Source organism: Eulemur rufifrons, chromosome 19 (assembly GCF_041146395.1).
Source record: "Eulemur rufifrons isolate Redbay chromosome 19, OSU_ERuf_1, whole genome shotgun sequence".
NCBI classification, from domain to species: Eukaryota; Metazoa; Chordata; class Mammalia; order Primates; family Lemuridae; genus Eulemur; species Eulemur rufifrons.
The window spans coordinates 91,047,522-91,067,829 of record NC_091001.1 but is presented as its reverse complement, the minus strand read 5'-3'; the positions used below and the strand labels follow the sequence as shown (position 1 = coordinate 91,067,829).

The 20,308-nt window shown below is 34.1% G+C and overlaps 1 protein-coding gene across 4 annotated transcripts in view; it reads left to right on the top strand.

Moving 5' to 3' along the window:
• The window catches only part of BIRC6 (baculoviral IAP repeat containing 6), a 220,746-nt gene that overhangs the window by 177,142 nt on the left and 23,296 nt on the right, over positions 1-20,308 (top strand). For all 4 annotated transcript variants that reach the window (XM_069494939.1, XM_069494940.1, XM_069494938.1 and 1 more), the window contains exons 66-67: positions 2,723-2,933; positions 19,822-19,967. In XM_069494939.1, the coding sequence (XP_069351040.1) occupies positions 2,723-2,933; positions 19,822-19,967 (357 nt within the window). The remainder of the gene's footprint in view (positions 1-2,722; positions 2,934-19,821; positions 19,968-20,308) is intronic.

Sequence of the window (20,308 nt, the reverse complement as noted above, 5' to 3'; positions counted from 1 at the left end):
TAAAGGACATTGGAATAACAGCTTTAAATTGGCTGAAATAAAAGAATTGTCAACTTAGAATTCTATAACCAGGAATATGTCCTTCAAGAAGGAATGTGAAATACTAACATTCTCAGATGAAATTATGCTAAGAATATTCATCATATCTGACCACCCACATATTTTTCATTGCTTGAGCATATAAAACAAAACATAGAGTACCTAGATGTCAGTATTCATCTTCCTGCTTTCTACTCAGCTTCTTGTGCAACTTACTGAATCTTAGTTTCTCATACACACAATAGGGATAATACCTATTCTATAGAATAAAGAAATGTCATCATACAGAAAAAGAATGTATACCAAAATGATGTACTGGGTAAAACGTGGGGGCAGAGAGAAATGGTCAAAAGAGACTATAACTATAGCATTGTCAGGAATGTTTTACTTTTTTATCAGGTTAATAGTTTGAAATATTACTTATGTATGTAAACTTAATTTTTAGAAATTCACCCTTTTTTGGGACACGTGTTTGTGTTAACAAAAAAAAGGGGAAAAAAAAGAAATTCACCTTTTTCCTCTAAGCATATGTATGTAGTTCCCTAGTCATAAAAAATAAATAGTATTTGAGTTTACATAAATGTCATCTTTGTATTTTTTGCAGCTTATTTCACTTAAATATAGATGTAGGACTTAGATCTACTTTATTTTTAAATGCTACATAGGATAGAATCATTAGGATATGTTATCGTTTGGATATGATAATTGTGTTATATTGTTTCCAACTTTCAGCATTGAAAACAGTATTCTGAATACTGTTATAGGGCAGGTAGTAAGAAGTGATATTACTGAGTTATAGAATACAGGCATTTTAAATGTTAATAGATAATGCCAAATTGGTTATACCTATTTGTGCTTGCTTCTACCTGTCTTTATGAGTCTAGCTTTCCCACAATACTGATGTTATGCTTTATGTCTATTGATTAGTAACTTTTGGATTAATTTGAATTTTTCTGAATAACATACTGTGTTCTGTGTTATACTATAGAATCATAGTAAGTTGGATGTTGTGACATTTGATCCTGGGTTGGGAAAGTGGCGTTAAACATACTCAGCTATATATGGAAATTTTGTACTGTGTATGGTAAAGATGGAAGGTAATGTTTCAAAGACCGAGGACCACATAGCAAACCTCCCTAGCCTCGTCTTTTGCGTCATGATTGGAAGGTGTAAAATGAGGGCCTACTCCTCTGTCACTCTGAATAGTAGCCTCACTATCTGTCACCAGACTATCAGAACTAATTTTATCAAGGCCTTTATCCCTTTTACATCAGTTGCCACAGAAAGTCCAGGATGCTGGATGATGCCTCATCTTCTTACATTCTAAGCCCCATCTTGCTCTATGGGCATTGAGGCAATTCCTACCTCTAGTTGGTACTCCCCCAATCCTCCTCTCCTGTTTTAATTTTCTTTGTTGCATTCAAAGTACTTACTAGCTTCCGGGAAAATTGCTACTCATTTGTCCTCCTCCACCTAGAATGTTAGGTACATGAAAGTAGGGATTTCTGTTTGTTTTCTTCATTGCTTATTCCCAGCCTGTCTAGCAACAGGTTTTCAGTAAATGTTTATGGAATGGCTGTTCCATAATTGGTCATGGAAAAAAGTTGTCAGATTCTTATCTCACACGATTCACAAAAGTAAATTCCAATTGGAATAAAGCCACACAAACCAACAGAACAGCTTTTAAGAGCCTTAGCAGCGACAGCCTATATTCCTAGAAAAGGAATCCATTCCTTGATGCATGTTATTTTAAGAAAAATGTCATTTGGCTTGTAAGCTGGTAATTGAAAGCATAGTCAATTTTTTTTTTCTTCTGACAGGAAAGTTGAATTGTTGAAATAGACTTGGTAAACTGCAGTCTGTCATTACATAAGATAAAATGACTTCATCATTGCAACTTAATTTTAAAAATATATTTACACTTCATACTAATAAATGTATTTACTTCCATAATGTATTATCTGGGCTATTTAATCATATTCATGTATATAATATAACTAGATAGTTATTTAGTTTCAGTTCTTATTCTCCCCTAATTTGATACCTTATTCATTTTTTTGTTTCTGAAATTGCCTGTTACACTTTGTACATTGGTGCTTCATAAAGATCTGCTCATTGGTCTATTTACCAACTAACCAACTAAGTTGACCCTTGAGCAACACAAGAGTTAGGGGCACTGACCTCCCACACAGTCACAAATCCCCATATAACTTTTGACACCCCATAAGCTTAATTATTCATAGTCCCCTATTGACCAGAAAGAAGCCTTACCAATAACATAAACAGTCAGTTAACACATATTTTATATATTATACGTATTCTATACTATATTCTTACAATAAAGTAAGCTAGAGAAAAGAAAATGTTACTAAGAAAATCATAAGAAAGACAAAATATATTTACTGTTCTTTGAGTGGAAGTGAATCATCGTAAAGGTCTTCATCCTTGTCATCTTCATGTTGAGTAGGCTGAGGAGGAAGAGGAACAGGAGGGGGTTGGTCTTGCTGTCTCAGAGGTAGCAGAGGTGGAAGAAAATCTGCTTATGAGTGGACCCATGCAGTTAAAACCCAGGTTGTTAAGGGTCAACTGTAATCTTAGGATCTAGGTAAAAACTACATTGCTGTGGATTTACTTTTATGTTGCATGTATTCTCATTTTGTGCTTTTTCCCCTCCTCCTTATAGTTCTGGACATGGCAAGACATGTGCCACTCTATCGGGCTCTGCTGGAATTGCTCCGGGCCATTGCTTCTTGTACATCCATGGTGCCCCTGTTGTTGCCTCTTTCTACAGAGAATGGTGAAGAGGAAGAAGAACAATCAGAGTGTCAAACTTCTGTTGGTACATTATTAGCCAAAATGAAGACCTGTGTTGATACCTACACCAACCGTTTAAGGTACGATACTACGTTCATTTCTGTTGAGTTTGCCTCTCAAATTGTTTTTTAAATAGCTCTGTGGTTTTTGTTTTTAATCATACATGCCATTTAAACACACACGTATACACACACACACACACAAGCAGTATATAAACATACAAAGGAAAAGTATCTACCCAAATCCTATGCTTAGAAACATTGATTCACAATGACTTATCAGACAACTCCCTATGTGATCTTATAGCTTTAGGTATTAAGTTTTTCTTGAATGTTGTCACATTGTATCTATTAGATAAATGAATGCTAGTTTCACTCAATACTGATGTCAGAGGCATCTTTCAGTATTGATAAAGACATATCACTGATATTGTTCTTAATATTTCTAATTCCCTGTTATATATAGATGCTATATTTTAGCCATTTATTAGTACATTTTAGGTAATTTTCAGTTTCTCATAACCTCATCTATACATCTTTTGGGGCCTATAGAAATCTCTGGAGGGTAGAATGTTAGAAGCGGAATTGCTGGGTTTATGGATTACTCCTGTTTCATTTTAATATATGATTCATGCTATAGCCTTTCTTAGAAGTCAGAAGATTCAATAATTTATTTGTTGGAATTATAATAAAGTTGAATGTTTTAAAATTATTTTTAGTTTTTTTATAACTTAATAGATTCAGAAGATGAGCGCTGTTATCAAAAGCTTTTAAAAAATAGCCTAGAAAACCTTTCTTTTCTCTTAGCAGAATCTCTTCAGTGATTGTCACTTTCCTTAAAGATGATCTAATTCTGATTTTTAAGGCCAGTGGAGGTTTATTCCTTTGTCAATAGCCTTTTGAGTCAATGTTTTTTACCATCTTTGTGCTATATTTGCTTTGCTTGTTCTCACATATGTTTTAAGAACCTACGACTTAAGAAACAGTATAGGTCAAAGGATGGCAGAGAATTGGTTACTGAAAGATTAGTTTTTGTCAATCTTTACTCAAGGGAAAAATCAATTTATCAGATAATCTTGACTTTGTTGGCTTAATATATTGTCATCATTATTTTAAAAACTAATGGATCACTGTCAAGCAGTAAGAATCATAGATTAGGGAAGAGATTTTTAAAAAATCCAATTGGTAGAGATTAAAAAAAAAAAGCTGTAGGTTCATACTACTCTGTTACTAGGGAAGGAAAATGTAACGGTATATTTTCTTTGATAGTATGACATTTTTTCTGTTGCAGAGAACAGAATAATTTGTATTTGGTCCCATCCCTTGTGGCCCCTCAAAATCTTTCAGACTGATAACCTAGAGAGCCAGTGTAATTATGTAAGAATAGTGTAGTATCATAATTGAACTGAACATCCAATTGTCTAATTGAGCAAGCATCTCCTTGAGAAACATCTAACAGAATGTCCTATATTCCCTGCTCTGGCCATCCACTCCCTTACAATAAACATGTAGTTTTTGAAAAATCAATTACTATACCAAGCTTTGAAGTTGCCCATGTGTCTTTTTAGGGGGAATCTTGCCCTGTATTTCTTCTGTACCTTATATTGTATTTCTGTGTTTTGAGATGACTGTTAGCTTATAACTAAACACTGAAGATTTATAAAACCTTGAGTGATTTTTTTACTCAGGGGTGTTTATTTTCTTTCTCAGAGGAAAAATTCTGTAATGATTTGGAATGTTATAATTACAGCCTTGATTAAAAACACTCCATATTTTTAGTGTTATAAATTAAAATCAGGCTGGGTACAGTGGCTCACGCCTGTAATCTTAACACTCTGGGAGGCCGAGGCGGGAGGATCCCTTGAGCTCAGGAGTTGGAGACCAGCCTGAGCAAGAGTGAGACCCTGTCTCTACTAAAAATAGAAAAAATCAGCTGGGCATGGTGGCATGTGCCTGTAGTCCCAGCTACTGGGGAGGCTGAGGCAGGAGGATGGCTTGAGTCCAGGAGTTTGAGGGTGCTATGAGCTAGGCTGACATCACAGCACTCTAGCCCAGGCAACAGAACGAGACTCTGTCTCAGAAGAAAAAAAAAGTAAAATAAGAAAATGTTTCTTTAAACCTTATGCTATAATTTCTACACGGTGTCCCAAAGTCTCCATACAAAGGAAAAATATTATAAAATTGTGTAATGAATATTTTGTAAATAAAGGTACATTTACCTACAATTTCCCGTTTTCCCTGTGTATGGTGACTTTGGGACACCCTGTATTGGATCCTATAAAAATAGAGTTACAGAATATTGAATTCTGAGTTAGGTATAGCAGATAATTGCTTTTTGCATTGAATGGAATTTGGGCACCTGTAGTACCTCTTTGATGCATTTACTTTTCTTAAATTACTATACTTCTTATTCACATGACTTATACTGTATAATTTTTTGAAAAAGAAATCTTGATTTTTATACAAAATATATTAATTTCACTATGAAAATTTAATTTCAGATAGAGGATAACTTTCAATCAATTGGAGCTCTTTATTTTTCTGTTTGATTACCTAGAAAAAATTACTCTTCAAATTCTTTCCTTCTTATGTCAATTAAAAACAATACTTCAAACTTACAAATTATGTACCCACAAAACACGCTTGTCAAGATCATAATGACTGTTCACAAAGCTCATTTCATTTAAGTGGTTTTATCTTTACAAGTGAACCTGTAACTATTTTTAGTAACTTCATTTTACTGTTAAACCCTATGGTGTTTTGCATTACAACTTGAATATGTTTCTTAGTTGAGACCTCTTGTGATATCTGTTATACTCTGCATCCACTGTTAGAAAAGGAAACCAGTGAAGACATGTTATTACATCCCTACTTTCCTTTCAAGGTTTGGCACATTGAAATTTAGTTTTCAACTTCACAGGAAAGTAAAATCTTTTCTTTTCCAGCCTGTCAAGACTTAGGATGTATTTCTTTTCATTATAACTCTAATAAAGTGAACAAAATAGTGCAGCTTCTTAGAGAGCTTATACCCGCAGAAATTAGCCTTAGTTCAATTTTAACGCTGTCTCAGACAAAGCTCAAAGCTTCCTTCCCTCCCCACCCCAGTCTGCCTCAGCCTCAACTGTATTTCACAAATATCCTACAATATAATATTCTAAGACAATCGTCAAAGAAAATATGTTGTTTACATAGCACTTTTAGGATATATTTAGAGCATTATGAGGATTTGGATTTATGACTTTTAAAATAATGTGTACCACACACTAGGAAAATTTTCACAATTTTTTTTGTTTTTGCTCTGTAACAAATCTAAGGATGAATAATGTGCATGTATTTGGTAAAGGTTTTGGTTTTTTTTTTAAGTAAGACAGAGCAGGTAATAGTTAGCTGATTATTTATATATAACTTATTGCCTTTTTTCCTTTGTTAACTTATTTCTCTTTTGTCATTTTTTTTTTTTTAACCAAGCACATTTGAAAGGCATTTTCTTTAAATGAAATTTTATTGTATTTAACTTTTTGGTTATCTTATATAAAGAAGATTGACTGTACACTCTGCAGATTTCTAGGTAATGATTGTGGTTGCATATGATTTGCATTGGAATTACTTATTTTGTGTATGTTATATTTAGAATTTTTATCTTCCTTTAGGGAATGAGAGAAATAAAAGAAAATGTTTTTAGCCAAATACAGAGAGGAAGTTTACTATTACTAGCGGGAATAACCTAATTGAGATTATTCTGTCTCGAAATTGATCTTGCTTTTTGATGTGATGATTCAAAGTCTGCAGGAGATTCTGCAGTTTAGTGTGTCCCCAAGCCTGAAGCCTTTTATAAGAGGAGATAGAAAGATATTGTTAAGAAATTGAAAAGCAAATCATTTACCTTACATTTATCTTATTTGTGAGTAAGAAATTCGTGATCATATTGAGATAGGTGAGATCTGGCCTAGTCATAAGAGCATCACTGATTCATTCATTAACAGATGTTTATTGAATGTTAATGGGCGCATAACAAGAAAATTAGATCCTCTTTCTAAGGGGCTGACATATAAATGGGAGAAACATTAGGTCAGTAAATATGAAATGTCCAATTTTGAATCAAAACTGTCGTTTATTATATATCAAACAAGAAGCAGTACAATTCATCAAACTGTCGGCACAGTTTTGGCATCTTAACAGTATCTTGTTTATGCCAGCAGCGAATAGGCCTGGAGAATGAGTGGTGAGGAAATTGCAAAAGGCGTTTTCCACAGCTTGTTGAGAATTCAGTATCTTTCTTTGTAAGAAGTGGTCCAAAGCCTGGAAGAAGTGGTAGTCAGTTGGTGCAGGGTCTGGTGAATACCGTGAGTGACAGAGTTTCCAAGTCCAGCTTCTGTAGTTTGAGAGCAGCAGTTTGTGCAACATGTGGTCAAGCATTGTCTTGCGAGAGGATTGGCCTGTCTCTGTTGTCCAATCTTGGCTGCTTAATCACAAGCATCCGTATCACTTATCTATTGTAATCTAAAAGAAAGCTCATATTTTAATGCAATTTTTGTAATCTGACCGAATAAGTCAAATACTTTTCATGATTGAAAACTGAAGGAAATTTTTCTTGGTAGCTCCCCTCTACATTTGTGAGGAAGAAGTGCTAAATCTTATACCATCTGTGCTGTTGTTTAGAGTTTTTCTGTAGATCAACTAACTTTTTTTTTAAACTAGGATTTCTCAAGCTTTTATTTAAAGAGGGAACTACAAATTACCACCATATCAGAAAAGCCAGTATCATTTGCCATAATAGAAGAAATTATAAAATTGTATTAACTATTTATTGTGTTTACTTATTTATCCTAGGAATATATAGCCCATGTACACAAAGAAGCATAATCAGGAATAATCATTCCCATTTTGTTTGTAAATTAAAAAATTGTAAAAATAAAATGCATGTCCATCTGTAGGGGATTGTTTAACCCATAGTATGTTTGTATATTTAAAGTTCTGTAGCAATGGAAAAGAATAAAGGAGAGTTCTTGGATAAATCATTGAATTTTGAAAAGGAGGCAGACAAGCACAAGCACAGTATGATGCAGTTATTTACTTTTTTATAATTTAATAATTATAGAGTAAATCTGACCTTTTCCCTTTTGGTGTACACTTCTATGAATTTTATTACATGTTTATATCCATATAATCACAGTGACAACAGGACATATGACAGTTTTATCACTCTAAAAAGAAAATCTCCCCCTTATGCTAGCTGGCAACCACTGATATACTTTCTATCACTATAGTTTTGACTTTTCTGATAATGTAAAAAAAAAAAAAGCAAAAAACTAAAATAGAAATAGTCTCTGATACAAGACATGCTCTCTATTTTAAAAAGGAAGATTTAGCAAATGCTAAAGAATTAACAAAGGCTTACTGAGACTAGAGCTTTCTAACTGTGTGATGCAGTTATTTAATACCATATCTAACTACCACTTAACATTTTACTTCACTTTAGGAAACACTATATATTGTAAGATATATCCTCAGATCCCTAAAAATAAAGGAATTTGCAGATATAAACTAACAAAATGGAAAAAGAAGAAATGGGAAGATGTTCATTACCTTTACCATCTTACTCCTTTCTTCCATTTTTTCTGTGCTTGATTGGGAGAAATTAAAGTTAGCAGACAGCCAAACTAGCCTTGATTTTGTTTTTAAATATGGCTACAATTTAGAGTGGTGGTATGTTTCTCATCATCACCTTAAGAATTATACAAAGTAGCTTGATTTTTAACTTAACATGCTTTTCTTCCTCTTTACATTTTGCTTTCCTGCTCACAGTGATACCCATTGTCCTCATTTGGCCCTCTGTCTAGCTGACGTACCTTCCAATCCAGGTCTGTGCTGCTGCTCTAGGATTTTGCCCTTTTCCTTTAAGATAAATCTCTTATTATAATAATGTACATAATTATTTTATTATCATGTACATAAAGAAGGAAATGACCCCCCCAACCTTTCAAGGGGGCACTTGTATCTCAATAAAAGGTAACCCAAGTAATTCTTAGATGAAGGAATATCTTGCATGAGGAGATGTATTATTGGGTTGCCTTCTGCATCATGCTTCCTTTTAAGTGATCTGCTGGGGAGTATACTAGATAGAATTAATATTGCAGCCATTTTGCTGAACTTCCTATACATCTAAACACTTCAGTAAGAGTGACTGAATTTGAGTTGGCACAACACCATGGGAATTCTTTTTATGCCCTGTAGTTCTCTAATTACAGAATTTACTGTTACTGTTATAGACAGTAATATGTGAGATACATAATTAAATACATATCTATAAATGTACACATCTCTGAAAAATATCCTTTGAATTTTCATTTTTAAAATAATAGACTTTAAGGCATATTTCAAATTTCCCTCATACCTTAATAAAATGATTATCCCTTACAGTTTAGTGACTAATAATTATAGTACTCTGATGGTATTGATATTTCGTGTAAACCAGAGCACTACTTGAAGAATTTGTATACTTTTAGTTTATAAATTTCATGTTTCCTGACTTATCTGGTAATTTAACCTGTTGATACTGCAAGGTGGCAGCTGGAGAGAGATTATTGTGATTTAGTCTGTCTTTTGAAAGTTGACAATTCCTTAGGCAGTTGTTGAATATTTACTGTACAAATTGTATTAAGAGCTTCTCAAAGATAATAATTTAATATTCTTTGACTCATGAATCTGTCTTTCTACAATCTTCTACCTGTCCTAACACCTCCTTTCATGATTCTCAATTTGTAGGCTTGGTGAGGTGGCTCACACCTGTAATCCCAGCACTTTAGCAGGCCAAGAAGAGAGGATTATTAGAGGGCAGGACTTTGGGGCAACATAGTGAGACCTTGCCTGCTCGCTCTCTCTCTCTCTCTATATATATATATTTATATATATGTATATATATAGGAATTATATATAGGAATTATATATATATGAAAAAAATTAGCTAGGCATGGTGGCATACATCTGTAGTCTTAGCTACTGAGGAGGCGGAGGTGGGAGGATTGCTTGAGCCCAGGAGTTAGAGGTTGCTGTGAGCTATGATCATACCACTGTACTCTAGCTTGGGCAACAGAGCGAGACCCTGTCTCTTTTTTAAAATAAGATTCACAATTTGTAATAACTACATAGTGTTAAGTGTAAAAGTTAACATAGACAAACTGATTAATACTGCTGTTGACTGGTTATTAGTAAGCATTTGAATTCAAACGATTTCAGCGATGATACTCTTTCTGGACAAAGTTAGACAAGTACATTACTTCAAAATAGAGAATTTTACATTCAACACTTTGCCTTTTTGAACTAAGTTAAAGATCAATAATTCTCAGGATTTTCTTTTTGTTTTTTTTTAAACTTTTTATTTATGGCTCTTTTTAATTTTTTTTTTTTTATTTCAGCATATTACAGGGGTACAAGTGTTTAGGTTACGTAAATTGCCTTTGCCCCTCCCGAGTCAGAGCTTCAAGTGTGTCCATCCCGCATCAGGATTTCTTTCAGAAATTTAAATTTTTTAAGAATATATATGGCATGTTTCATATATTAGCTTCATAGCATTTTGAAACTGTACCTTAATTGCACCTGTAAGGTTAAATGCAATGTAATTTTCTACTTAGGCCATTTTTCTACCAACATCTGTCACTTAAAACCTAAACAATAAAAAGTAGAGCATTTCAGGATGCTGTCATCAGGAAATTTTGTGATTTTTTTTCTTGTTCAGTGGAAATCTTAAAATAGTAGTTTGAACAAAAATGGAGAAATGGTAGATTAAACCATAAATATTCATTTGCTTAATTTTATTTGCCTGAATAATATTAAGTAATTCTTTATTTACTTAATTTCAGAGAAATTAAGAACCACTTCAGTAGTCACTTCGATAGAAAGATCAAAGCAGCTTCCAAATTAATAAAAAGCTCTTCTAATTTCCTCTGCTTGCCTGCTACTATATTAGGTGCTTAAGCAGAACAAAAACTTTTAGTATTCATCCACCAAGGACTTACACTCCAGGAGAATTCATTCCCTTGGCTAGTAGTGGTTGAAAACTTTTATTACTATAAATGTTTCATTTTTTCAATGCCCTCAGGGTGGCAATATTCAGTCACTTTGTAATTGAAACCCTTTTCGTTCTTGCCTAATGCAGAAAAAATGTACCAGTTTCTCATTTATTTTATCCCCAGAGTCTTAGTTTTTGGCTTACTTCTTTAGTTTCATGACTTACTGATTTTTGTATGTAATACTTTTGATGCTTAGACCTATACACAGAGGGACGAAATAGTTCCTTAAGGGACAAAAGAGAAAAAGAGAGATCAGAAGTGACAGGCAAAGGATGTATGTCAGGTGTGAGTAGTGTTACACACATGCCAAAGACACACTGTGATAAGGTGTTTATTGGTACACAAATTCAGTGCCACTACATCTGATTTCATGCCAATTATGAGGGTTCAAAATCTGGTGAAAATGAATTTTCATAATGTTGAGATTGGTGACTTAGAAAACAAAAGTATTTCCTGCATTCTTTTTGTTCTGCCAATTTAATTTTGATTAGTATAATATTTCTGTTCCAGCCTCTGTGCTTTTATTGATTTCCCTTCTTGTTTCTTGAGAATAAGCCAATCTACCTTAAATTGTGGGTAAATTATAATAAATATATAGTTGCCTATAGTTATGTAAAAAATATAAAGAGGTAATAATGTACCCTTAACTTTTGTGTAAGATTTACAGTGTTAGAATTGCTTATTTGTGTGTTACTTGTTTTTCTTGTTCTGGGTAGTAGGCAAGAAAGGATTTGTTATCCTTATTTGACAGAGAATGAAACTGTTGCTTAGAGTTTAACATTAAAAACTTACTAATAGGTAATAAAGCTGCGATTTGTCATTTAAGTCTCCTGATGCCTATCGTGTTCATTACGGAAAACAGTATTTATGAAGAAAGACTGACCCCATAGTCTAGACATTTCTATTTTCATACGCCACTACTGCCTCCTGCCCAAATAGTTCGTTAATCACTTAGATTTCAGTTGTATAATGGCTAAACTTAGGCCTTAACTGGTTCCTGAAAAACACTTTGATCAAATGCCACAATACAAGGTATTTTATTACTTACATGATTAAAAAAACACTCTTGTAATTCTAGCAGTCTGGGAGGCTGAAGCAGAAGGATTGCTTGAGGCCAGGAGTTCGAGACCAGCTTGAGCAAGAGCGAGACCCCATCTCTACTAAAAATAGAAAAATTAGCCAGGCATTGTTGGAGGCTGAGGCAGTAGGATCACTTGAGCCCAGGAATTTGAGGTTGCAGTGAAGATGTCACCAGGCAACAGAGTAAGACCCTGTCTCCAAAAAATAAAAATAAAAAATTACTCTTAAAAAATTATAAATTGACTTAGTATTTCTACCTCAGTAACATAACATACTTGTATAAGTTGATCATTTTATTTATCAAATTGCATTATATGAGCTTAATGTTTCAGGACAATCTCCACTACTTTATTTTCTTTTCTTAGACAAAATCTAAAGCAGTCTTAATGCTGAATTTGAAGTCTGTTACTAAGTAAGATTTAGTTTATAACAAATCTTTCTGAGCACATTACAATTAGTAACTTGTCCTTATTATCTATAAATTTTTAGAGCTATAAAGGAGTCTTTTTAGAATTCACGTAGTTCAGATCCTCTATTTTTATAAATGAGGAAAACAAAGTCCATAGAGATTGTGAATTGTTCTAGGTTCTCTGATGCTTAGTGGTAGAACTGTGGTAAAAATTCACATCTCCTAATGTCTCAATCAAATATATTTATCTACTAAATTAAACTTCCAAAGAATAATTAGGTTTGTACATTTATGATTAATTCAAAATGGGAAGGTAGACTTGTTTCTGAGCTGGCTTTAGTATTTAGGATATATAAAAATTCTTTTTAAATGGTGACAATGAAATAAAATATTTTTTTTTTTTTTTTTTTTTTTTTGTTGAGACAGAGTCTCACTTTGTTGCCCAGGCTAGAGTGAGTGCCGTGGCGTCAGCTTAGCTCACAGCAACCTCAAACTCCTGGGCTCAAGCGATCCTACTGCCTCAGCCTCCCGAGTAGCTGGGACTACAGGCATGCGCCACTATGCCCGGCTAATTTTTTCTATATAGATTTTTAGGTGTCCATATAATGTCTTTCTATTTTTAGTAGAGACGGGGTCTCGCTCAGGCTGGTCTCGAACTCCTGACCTTGAGCAATCCACCCGCCTCGGCCTCCCAGAGTGCTAGGATTACAGGCGTGAGCCACCGCGCCCGGCCAAAATAAAATATTTTTAATAGAAAAAACAAATCTGCTTTTGATAATTTTAAAAGTACATACAATAATGTGGATTTTATAGCATTTTTATGATATTTTACTTTTACTCATCTTTTCATTCCCTGGAATAATTTGTCATATCTTAGGATAGGATATTAAAAGGCAGCATAGGCCGGGCGCAGTGGCTCACGCCTGTAATCCCAGCACTCTGGGAGGCCGAGGCGGGTGGATCGCTCAAGGTCAGGAGTTTGAGACCAGCCTGAGCAAGAGCGAGACCCCGTCTCTACCAAAAATAGAAAGAAATTATATGGACAACTAAAAAAATATATATATATATAGAAAAATTAGCCGGGGCATGGTGGCGCATGCCTGTAGTCCCAGCTACTCGGGAGGCTGAGGCAGGAGGATCGCTTGAGCCCAGGAGTTTGAGGTTGCTGTGAGCTAGGCTGACGCCACGGCACTCACTCTAGCCTGGGCAACAAAGTGAGACTCTGTCTCAAAAAAAAAAAAAAAAAAAAGGCAGCATATTTCACTAGGTTTGTGTAGCATTCTAGTTGTGCCTAGGTTACCAAAGTAAACTAGCTTCATTGTGCTTTGTTGTCTATCTAGTATGTGAGCAGGCAGCAACTTTATGAGGATTATGTCAGCTTTACCAATTTGATGGAATTTCTGCTCAATTATTGGCTAAAATTAATTGAATTATAACCATTTTTTAAAAGCTTAGTTATTGATGCATGTATTTTTTCCTCTGCTGTCTTTTCAAGCTGATTTTATATCCACTGGCATGGTTTAGGGTGGTGTGTTGGTGGTAAAATTGCTTTCTCTATGTTGCTAAAAGAACCCCCCCCCCCCAAGAAACAGTGATTTTCCATTTCCTGAATTTTATTGCTAACTTAATATACCATATTTCTAATATCTTTAACTCCTCTGTCAGGCAGAAATTATTAAAGGGTTTTTACAGCAGTACTTGATATTCAAAGAGTGAGCAAATCATTCCTCTTGTTTATGACCAGTAATTGTTCAACATTTATTTTAGACTATTAAGATAGAACTTGAAAGCAGTTCTCAGTTACCTGTGATAATAAAGGCATTTGTGGGATGGATAACATAATACTTTAAACTTGTACATATATATTGCTTTCACTTGAAATTAAATATTTTCTTCTAGTGTAAAAACTCATTCTGTTGCCCACAAAATAGTCATACTGTAAAGATGTGACCCCTTCATCTTTTACATGCTCTTCCTGGTGGAATTCATCTCCTGCTGGTCGTTTCAGCCTGCATTATCTCAAAATGAAGTCAAAGTTTATTTATTTTATTTTTATTATTTTTTATTTTTTTTTGACACCTGGGCTAGAGTGCCATGGTGTCAGCCTAGCTCACAGCCACCTCAAACTTCTGGGCTCAGGCAGTCCTCCTGCCTCAGCCATTTGAGTAGCTGGGACTACAGGCATCCGACACCACACCTGGCTAGTTTTTTCTATATTTAGTAGAGACGGGGTCTCGCTCTTGCTCAGGGCTAGGGCTCAGAGCTTGGGCTAGTTTTCAATTCCTGAGCTCAAGAGATCCTCCTGCCTCAGCCTCCCAGAGTACTAGGATTACAGGCAGAGGCCCCAGCCTTATTTTTTAAAACAATTTTTAAAGACAGGGCCCTGCTCTGTCTCACAGGTTGTAAAATCATAGCTCACTGTAACCTTGAACTCCTGGGTGAAGTAACTTTTGTCCAGCCCCAGCCTCCCAATTATCTAGGACTATAGTAATGCGCTACGTTGGCTGGCTGATTTTTTTCTTTTTAAATTTTTTGTGTAGAAACAAAGTCTCACTATGTTGCCTAGGCTGGTCTCAAACTCTGGCCTCAAGTGATCATCCTGCCTTGACCTTCCAAAGTGGTGGAGTTATAGGCATAAGCCACTGTGTCTAGTCTGAAGTCAAAATTTAGTTAGCAGTTTGGTTATACTTACGAGTAAATGTGACACTTTATAGCTTCCTTGGAGCACAAATAAAATCAATTATTTTATATCTGATCATCTGTGGAGACTTTTCCTGCTGTATTCTAATAGGCAAATCATCATATTTTAGTATATTTTGGTATTTGATGCTTTCATTAGAAATTTGAGAGACTTGCTGATAGCTGATAGCAATAGTCTGAATTGCTATGGGGACATAATACAAATAATTCTATGTTCAGTGTAAGGTGTTCTGAACATTGAACTTCTCTTTGAACAGCATTGAAGCAAGTATCCTTTGTTGCCATCTCAAAGTTTCTTCCTGGTGGAAAGTTGTTCATCATATTTTTAAGTAATTGAATTCTCTTGTAGAAATACCCTGACTTCCTTTTTATCTCCTAAGTGATGAAAGATTGGTTGACCTACTTCTTATAATGTATATATATATTTTTTTATCAGACTGTCTTATTTTGACTCCCCTTAAGCTGGATCTTCTAGAGTTTCAGTCAGTTAGAAAAGAATTTGCAGCTCCAGACCTACTGCTTTGGTTTCTGTTGGGAGAACATGTACTAGTTTCTCTTCTTTTACCTCTGCCTCTCCTATCTGTGAAATGAAAAAGTCTTGGTTTCTTAGCCAGGTAGCATTTGTTGTACTCATATGTTTCTTTAAAAGTTTCTATTTCAGTTGTTCATCAATCTTTTCCGTGATCATAGAGACAGAAATGCCAACATTTATTTTAATATCTGCTCTTTGGCTCAGTTGAGTTGTGATTGGTAAACTGGTGAAGCATATTATTTGTGGCAGTTCCATTCCACAGTAGCAAGCAGTACCTTCCTTATGTCTGGTGATGTTTAATCTGGCCTAAAATTTATTTTATTTTTATCTAATATAGAAGTCAAGGTTTTATTTCTAAAGGCTTCTTATACCTCCATTTTAAGTATTTCCTTCTGTCATACTACTCATTTATGCTTACCAAGCTTTTTCAACTTTCATTTAAATCATTAGAAATTAAACCAGTACTTTCATTTAGAAAGAGTATAAATAAAAACAAAAGGGAGTCATGAAGTTAAAAACTAAGCTTTAAATTAATCGTGGAAAACATTCATCACATGGAGATCTTTACCCCATTTACTGGTTCATTCCAAGAATTATATTTGTGCTTTCTGGAGACATTAGAAGGAAACATTTCTCCACAGTAATAATTTTTTTTAAAAAAACTTTCAGTTTACCTTTAATCTTAATTTGTTTTAAACTATAATTCCCTGGCAAAGAGATTTAGAACTGAGGATCACGATGTAATAATTGTTTTATAGGTAAATGTAAAAGTTTCATTCTGTTTTAGAATCTTCTTCTAAGGTGCTTATTCTTAATAGTCCTGAATGTGGATACTTCAGCATGTAGTCTCCAGATAACTTCTTCAAAGTGGCTCTGCTTTTTAAACATTTATTTCAACAATGTGGTACTTTTGGCTGTAGAATTAGGAGTGCAGGGGATTAAAGAGATCTTTCATAATGTCCTATTGAGAAAATAGCTTTGTTAAGCTGTTTTCAGTTTATGGACTATAAAAGAACATAATTCTGATGTGCTACATTTAGTCTTACTAAGATCCAACTTAACTTGGGGGCCAGTAATAGTAAAGGCAGTTCAATATAACTGAATGTTGAGGTGTGGGTTTGTCTTTTTGTTTTGTTCTATTTTCAGAAGAAAGATCTGCCCAGTTTGCTCACATCCTACTTCAGAGCATATGTCACAGAGCCAAAATTCGCTTAATTTATTAGCTATTTAGTTGGAATTCACAGCATAGTGGAAATGTTTGCAGATAATTCTGTGCAATAGTAGAAACTTCAGTTGCTTCCTCGTATTTCTTCAGGGCAGTGATCACAACCAGATTCAACGTATGCACAAAGCAGCGGATACCATGGTAGCGGCCGTCGCTGATTGCTTTTACCATGTTGGATCCATTGTCAGTCTCAGAGACCTACTTCCAGCTAGGTGCCTTGAACTCAAATAGCTTTTCACACAGACTTCAGGATGTGAGCTAAGGTATGGCCTTTTTTCATGAGCTGGGCCTACATATGGGTTGACAGTAACCTGCAACTTTTATAGAAAAGAGACTACTGGTTGTAGTTTAATGGCAGAAAATTACTAGTTGCAATCATTGATAGGTAGGTAGTATGTATTCTTCATATATTTGAAGTACTCTCACCTTTTAGAGATTATCCCTGTTTTTGTCAAAGAGACTGTCCAAGTAAAAATTTCACGTTAGAACCTAGTGTAAAGGTCTAATGCTTTATGATTCAACCATTGTCTTCAATGTGAGATATATATATATAATCATTCCTTTCATGCATTTGGTGTAAAAAATAATTTTTTAAAACTTCTATGGATTCTTGCACTATTTTTTTCCCTTTTACGGTTTCTTAGTTGTCGTCAAAAAAACATAAAATTTACCATCCTAACTGTTTGAACTATTTTAATAGTCTTCTACTAATCTTCTTCTAAAAACTGGAATTAGGAAATTGGTATTCATGAATAGGGCTTGAAATTTAGAATTGGTAGTTTTCCAAGGGTAACCTATATATTGGGTTGGTGTATACAATGAAACCCTAAACTGGATGAATGCAGTCACTCCGTGCCAGAGGTTCTTACTTCTTCAAGGAGAAAATACGCTTTCTGGAAAAATGAGCTTCACTTTCATATCTTTCTTCTCTATAAGATATGTTTCTTTAAGTGAAATCTTTATTCAGAGTATAGTGGATTAACTGATTGATAGACTTAGAAAAACATCTATATTTTATTATAGCTATAACCGTATCTATTTTCTCAAACAACTTACTGTTGTTTTCTTACTATAATTCAGTGGCCCTATTGCTTAAGAATTTTTTTCAAGCCCTGGTAATAGAGACTCATTTACAATTGGGGAGGGAGTATCCTTGTAAATTCAAAGTGGGTACTGTCAAGCAGCTTATGCACTTTTCTTGATTCTCAGTGTTTGACATAGATTGTTAATAGCTATTGACAAATGCCAAAGTTGACAATCTGTTTGAACTCCTCTACCAGAATCATATCTTTACTAAGAAATGGCCAGACTCATTATCAAACTATAGTCTCACTTTTATTTCATAGCTATAGGACACAGTATCTTGGTTGACTCTAGCAATAAAAGTATCTGGTATTTCTATCTTAAAACATTACACTTTACTCTGTTTACATATACATTCAAACGCATGTATTCAAATACACGTACGCAGAAGTTGATGACTGAAGTGGAGTATAGTATAACATCTGCCAAGTGTTTCCCTGAGTGGCAAAGCAACGTGGCCACGTATTCTCTGTGACTTATAGCTCAGGGAAGATGAGAGAACATAGGAGAAAAGGCAATAATCCAGTGACATATTATGCCTCTTCAGTTAAGTCATCTTGCCAGATGAGTTAGTTTATATCTTATTATACTTAAAAATGTCTGTGGATATTAGTTTATTTTTTTTTACACACTATAGGAACCACTATTCAAAACACGTTCACAATACTCTTTTCATGTACTCTTGCTACCCACCCGAGTGGCTTCTTAGTTTACTGCTTATTATCTGCCTATAGTTAAGCATTGAATTGCTTCTGAGGAGATTTTTGTTTTTGTGCTAAGGAGAGGTTCACTTGTATATAGGTAACATAATATTATTTGTTAAAGATTCTTCTGCCTTCTGTTATTCTTTTTATAGTTCTCTAAGGTTCCATGCCCACTTCGTGAAATATTGTTTTAATATAATGGCCACCTTTTGTTGGTAGGTATACAACTAAAAAAATAAGTGATGTGTAGTGTAGATCATACCGTAGCATAAATATTTTAAGCACTTTTATTTACATGCGATTTCAGTTTCTTTGAAATTATCTATTTAAGGAATTAAGATCCAGATTTTTTAAAAAATCTAAGCAATAATGTAAAGATGTTTATTATGTGAATAACTTGCTGAGAGTTGGAATAGAAGAAAAGGAAATAATGTTTAGTTGTGATTTTTCATTGAGTCTTGTATTAAACTACTACTACATTTATCTAGAAAATTTATAGAAGCATTTTGATGTCCTATACACTGAATCCTTGCTGTAATATAGCCTTTTATGATAATAATTTGATAAGAGGTTGGGTACATTTTAGATCCTAATAAGAAATAACAGAATATCTTTAAAATGATTATGCCCTAAAACTTAGTGTTTAATTAATTGAAAGTTTCAGTGTGTAGAAGCACATTGTATTAAGATACTCAGCAGTGAACCTACATTTTATTCTGAAATATTATATTTATTTTTTTCTTGGAAATTTATTAGTTCTGAGTGAAATACAGATAGTATTAAAATTTAAAAGTACATGAGGTTCTTTGATTCCCAAGTCTTAGAAGAGAGAGGATAGACATCTGTCACTTTTAGGTATAGAAGTAATTTCTCTTTCTAGGTATTTATAACTAAGTGTGTTTTAAGTGTGGATCGAAGGACATAATCAGATATCTGGGTCTTTTGTAGTATAACACTTGTATAATGTTGTCAACCTCTTGTCTGTTTTTACATTAGAGGGAAAACCTACCCATAACTTTGTTTTATTGCTTATGGCTTCAAAAGCAACTTAAACTACTCCTGTCACGTATATGACAAATGAAATGCACACTCTCATTTTTATATTTATTTCTCAATCCTAAAGTCCTAATTTTCCTTACATTTCTTTCCATATTAAAAAAAAATCAGATCTAAAAGGGAAAATGTTAAAGCAGGAGTAAAACCAGATTCATCTGATCAAGAACCGGAAGGACTTACTCTTTTGGTACCAGACATCCAAAAGACTGCAGAGATAGTTTATGCAGCCACCACCAGTTTACGGCAAGCAAATCAAGGTACAAGATTATTCCTCTTATGCTACCTTTCTTTTGATGGAAAGATTTTTCTTTTACCTACTGAAAACTGCCTTTCTCTTCTTGCTTTATGTTAATGGTTTTCAAGCAAGTTTGTATACCTAAAAATTTTGTTGTCTTCGGGCATTGTTCTTTGTCAGGTTTCAGTTATGAATAGTATCTAATTTTAAAATATTTATCTTTATTATGTATGATTGCTAAGACTAAATTTAGTAGGCTGAGAGCATGTATCATAAATTTCTCGTTTCTTCCCACTGAAAGTCATGAAGTTAAAAAGCCTTTGTGTTAGAGAAAAAATAGTACATTAAGAATGTGTGGGAATT